The following is a 5377-nucleotide window of genomic DNA, read 5'->3' as shown; positions in this document are numbered from 1 at the left end:
CCTGCTGAAGAGAGAAAATGCAAAGGTTTTCCTATGCCTAATCACTCTTACCTGTTTCTGGAGATAAAAACGTTTCCAGTCTCTTCAGACTTATGAGACAATAACTTTGCCAATTTAAAGTTTGAAAACAAAATAAAACAAAAAAAAAGGCAAGTACTTGGCTATTCCAGAGGAAAAAAAGAAAAAATATTTAATGTGCATTCTTAACAAGATCTTTATGGTCAAATTACAAAAACTATCTTTGAAACTTTAAAGTAAGTGCTACTACAGAATTGCCAAGCTGTTTAAAAAGTGGAAAGCATTGTGGTATCCAATAGCACACAAAACTGTCATATCTTTGGAAGTGGCCTCAGTTTAGAGACCGATGTACTTTTATCCAAAAATGTTCAGTTAAGGATTGCTTCTTTGATGACAGATGTTAATTATCAAGAAAAATGGGTATTTTCCACACCTGTAGAAGAGATCAGCACTTGTTTCAGGTATCCTCCAGTCTGATGCACTAAGGTACAATCTGTTGCTAAATGTACATGGACATCGACTAGGAACTAACACCACAGTTAGGCTTGAACATCTGTAAGATATTCCACTCTGTCTGTTGAGAAAGGTTAGCAGGAAGCCACAGATTTTTCTTTATCACTTGTAATTAATGAACACAAAGTTTAATCATCTCTATTTAGTAAAAGACTGTTTTTAATGTTCTTCATTTCAGAGGTTATGAAGCAAGTGTAAGCGCTTCATCACTTCAAACAAAGTCACTATTTCAACTTTTTTGTGCAAGATACAACTTTGCAGGACATTAAGGATTCAGAATGTGACAGATAAACCTAGTCTGCCACAGGATTCAGAATGACAGCTCTAGAAATCACTATTCTGACAAACCTCTTAATACAGACAGCAGTCACTACCCAACCACGCACAGGGGCTCCGCAATTCAGCCCTTCCAAGATTCAACTTCCCGGTGGCGGCAGACTGCAGAGCCCTCTCGGTGCCTCCACTACCTCTACCTCATGAAAAGCACCGACGTCTAAATCACCTTCGGAGAAGAGAAGGTAGGAGACCATCCCAGGGGATCCACCTCAGGGAAGGAAATTCTCCGCTGGTCTGTAAAGGGCTTATTTTCAGTAAGCAGCTTGAGATGTCTGAATGCATCTGAGCCTTCTGCCTTTGATTCAGATTAAGGAGAAAGTAACAAAGAAAACATCTAGAAAAAAACCCCTACAGCTATCCTTAATAGCATAGAAATCTACCTAGCTCTTCCCTTTCAAATAATTTCTTGGAGTTTCTTCAGCAGACTGTAACATACAGATGTCCTGGTGAGAGACAGAAAATATACACAGCACAACTCTTTCCTCGGCATCAGTACTGTCAGAATCAGATACAAATCTCTCTCAAAATCAACAGGCATCTTCCTCCCAAGTATAAACAGGCACTGCATCACCTGACTAAGAGGCATTATTCAGTAAAAGAACCTCACAACTAAGCCTTCAGAAGAACACGGAACTCTGAAAATATGTTACAGAGGTTGCTCTAAAAAAAAAAACCACTTTCAAAGGTTAGCTAAAAGTTGGTACTGTGAACAAATGTGTATTTACCCATACTGTTAACACAAACTGCTGTGTTAAATAAGGAAGGATCATTAAATCATCTCTTCTCAGCAGCTCATTAATGAACCCAGGTAACATCTGTTGCACATGGGCCATTCCTTTATCTGTTCTTTAGGACACCATCTGTGTGCACTAGAGCACTTTGTTTTTAAATACATTACACTCACTGTTTTAGAAAAATAAGATCAAACCTGCTTCAGGTTTTTGTTAGAGAAAGATGAAACAGCACATTTTGTGCTTAAGAGCAGCATTATAGTCTGTCTCGGTTCTTAGCTCCTGTGGAAATCTGTTTCAGATAGAACAGCTGTGGGAAAAAAGTTCCATCTTCTGCACAGACCAGCCTTAGCCTACAGCAAAAGATACCGTTTCACTCGGGGAGCACAGTCAGCAGAGCTCAGGTGAAATACTTTAAAAAGCATCTTAAAACCTACTAATGATTTCTTAACAAGCCAAGATGAAAAACAGCAATGAAAAACACAAAGCTAATACTTGCAGCCAGTGCTTTTTCAGGTCCCTGATTCTTTCTGCAACTTTTGAAATCTATACAGAATCAATAGGAGGAGGGAATATTTGCTTTAATTTAATGCCTTTTAATGAAAGTAAGAATGGAACATTCCTACTGGCTTTCAGTTTTTACAAAAGCTTTCTTAGCTGAAAACAGTATCTCATAAACTACAAACGGGGAGCCTAAACCATAATCCACATAATAAAGGGCTTCTTTCTTTAAAGTATATCATAATCACTTAAGTCACCACAAATTTATACAGGATTAATACCTTTTATTATATCTGATAGTCTTAAAACAGTCTAGATTTAAATGGTTTAGGCAGTAAGGCTTCTCTCACTATGCTTGGAACTATTTCACAACCGTATCAGCCTTCCCATGATTTCAGCTTGTAACACACTTAAAAATAGGATAAAAATACGGTACATAAAATTGCAAGTGAACATTTCCACAGGAAAAAAAAAAGAGGTAATTTTCTTTTACAAAGACCTGATTATGTCTGAAATCACAGAGAATTCTACTAAAACATAGCCTAGCCTCTTTATGCTACTGCAGCCTAATTCTATCCTGATCGCTGAAAGTCTGGAAAAATATAACTACTAGTACTACATACAAAATCAGCCAAGAGATTTCCTATGTGCTATATAGGAAACGTGATTTAGCCGCACATGTACCATCAACAGCTTCCTTCTGCACCAGCTGAAACCTTCACGCAGCCTTCAAGGGGAGCTCAAAGAAGAGTGCACTGCAGCAGTTGTAGTCTCAGAAGTGAGCGCAGCTGGGCAAGCCTGGCAGTATCTTTGAAAAATTTATTCAGTGAGCCAGTCATTGGTTAATTCATAAAACTGTGCTGGCCAGTCATGTTAGGCCCACAGAATTGTACACACAAAAGCAGATTTTGGTTAAAGCAGCATTTATAACAATAAACAAGAGTAGACAAGAACAGACTGGTTTGCACTGATTTTTCTTGTTCTCAATACAGATTAGCATTCTCTCAGTTTGCTGTTTCATCTGTCTTAAAATGAATTCGAGCACTTAGCAAATGAATGAAAAGTGTGTCTACATCTATAAATTTTGGTGAAAGAAGAACATTTTTCCTCCTTTGTAAAGGAAGGAAGAAACCTTGAAAATTTTTTGTCTTCTCCCACGCAGAAAAATACCCCACAAAACTAAACAACCCACAACAAACACGAGCTCCCCTTCCTTATTCAAACATACCGATGACATAAGCAGCGGCTCCCTCAGTGCTGAATCAAGAGGTCCTGCATTTAGAAGGGCAGACATAGTATATAAAGACTCAAAAAATGCATTATCACCGCTAAAATAACATGCATATCTTCGGTATATTTTTATGAAGTATGAACTTGATGCTCAAACGAGCAGTTTAAAATGTAACAAGTAGATAATGTAATAACCACATGACCACCCACTAATGGCATAAACGTAAGGAGCTACAAGAAGCACATCAATATCACCATTGATTGACATTGCATTTAGTAGTAGCGCAATGGTGTCACAATAACCCGGCATTTGGGTACTCAGTTAAGAACACCTTTCCAACATGAAGATCACTATCAGACTAGCCAAGGCAGATGAAATGATGTATTAAGAGCGAACAAACAAAATTAAGTTGCTGAAATTCACAAATGAGAGAAAACTTCTCACAAAAAAAAAAGTAGAGTTTAATGTCTCATCCTTGCCTCATTCTTCACTCACTTGATGATACAATATTTAAAAAAAACATTGCACTGGCTAAACAAAAATATGCCATAAACTAACCAAAATTTTGTAAATAGCGCCTATCACACAAGCTACACTTTGACTACAACAGCCGATACCGTATTTGATGTATATTATCCCCGCAACTCCAATATTTTAGCATCTCAAGAATCTGAACAGCTTTCCTCCTATCGATACAGGATTTCTCCCATACACCTATGTGTAATTATCCCAAAAAATGTACAGAAAAATAATTCTGTTGTAGTTCTTAACTCCTAACAGATGTTGGCAAGCCCAATACCACAATATACATAACAAAGCAAACGACAAAGCCTAGGGCCTTTTAACACCAGTACACAAAGAAACATTTTCTTGCGTTATTGGGAGCATAATCGGTACCATGCTTTTTAAGCTTATGGAAAAAATGATCTATGATCCAAGATAAGAGCTGGGGGGGTGTGTGAAATAAGTTAACTCTGAAAATATGCCTAAAATGTACTGGAAAAATCTGCATAATTTTAATGTCAAAAGATAAAGTTTGATATTTTCCTTTTTTAAATAAACTTTATTTACAGCAGCTTTTCTATAAATGTAAGAAGCAACAGCTTCTTTTTATTCAACCAGGCCACAATCGTTCTGAGGGTCGTTAAAAGCCAAGCATCACTGAAACGGACATATGATTATCGGGCAGGTGAATAAAATTCAACCTAGAGAACCAGCTTAATGTTTTTGATAGATGTTACACTGATCAGGGTCTCACAGAGCCGTGTCTCGTCTGACACAAAGGCTGTACTCACAGTACAGCAAAATGAGACAGATGACACAGAAACTGATCATTCAGTCTAAACAGAGCGCACACTTACAAATTAGGAGAGCATCTTGGGAGTAAAAATGCAGAGTCTAAGCACAAAGCTTGGCCCCACTGAGAAAGTCATGCCACCTAATCCCAGTAAGCAGTTTCTGCATGTGGATCAGAGAAATACAAGGTCTAAGGCCAACAAATCCCTCCCTGCCTTCCATTCAGAAAATCCTTCTCCAAACTACTAGCACTGACTTTTGTAAAAAGTAGTAATTATCTACCACTATAACAACGTTGACTGGAAAACCCTCTAGATCCCATACAACCGTGCTCCCAGGGATGGGGATGAAATTTCACACTGACGTCCACCGTTATGCTATGGGTGGTTTCATGTCGTCCTCCTTAAACTCATTCTTGAGGCTTCACCTCCTCTCTGGTGAACAAGATGATGTAAAGCTAGGAAATCAATGTCACAGGAATGTCTACAAAAAGCAAGCACACTTTTGGAAGAGGCGGGGGAGCAGAAGCGAAGAGGAACCGGGCATCCCACCCCCACCCCCCGTACAGAACTGACCGATACGCCACCGCACCGTGAGCAGACCGAGACAGGGGAGGCCACCCCACCACCGAGACTGGGATCTGCCCTCCAGAGAGAGGTGGGAAGCATCAGGTCGGCCGGAGGGGATAACAGACCGGTAGGCAGCACCCGGCCCCACCCAGCCACCCTGCCCAGCACAACGGGCGCAGCGA

General features: G+C 39.4%; 1 protein-coding gene across 1 annotated transcript in view; it reads right to left on the bottom strand.

Annotated features, from left to right (window-relative positions):
* The window catches only part of NF1 (neurofibromin 1), a gene marked incomplete at its 3' end in the record, with an annotated part of 88950 nt that extends 85311 nt beyond the window's left edge, over window positions 1-3639 (bottom strand). Inside the window, exons 1-2 of the mRNA XM_009703641.1 lie at window positions 3540-3639; window positions 3328-3371 (exon numbers count right to left, since the gene is read on the bottom strand). Coding sequence (XP_009701943.1) covers window positions 3328-3371; window positions 3540-3639 — 144 coding nt within the window. The remainder of the gene's footprint in view (window positions 1-3327; window positions 3372-3539) is intronic.
* Window positions 3640-5377: the final 1738 nt, after the last annotated feature.

Source organism: Cariama cristata, unplaced genomic scaffold (genome assembly GCF_000690535.1).
Source record: "Cariama cristata isolate BGI_N322 unplaced genomic scaffold, ASM69053v1 scaffold30117, whole genome shotgun sequence".
NCBI lineage: Eukaryota > Metazoa > Chordata > Aves > Cariamiformes > Cariamidae > Cariama > Cariama cristata.
This window is presented reverse-complemented; position numbering and strand designations above follow the sequence as displayed.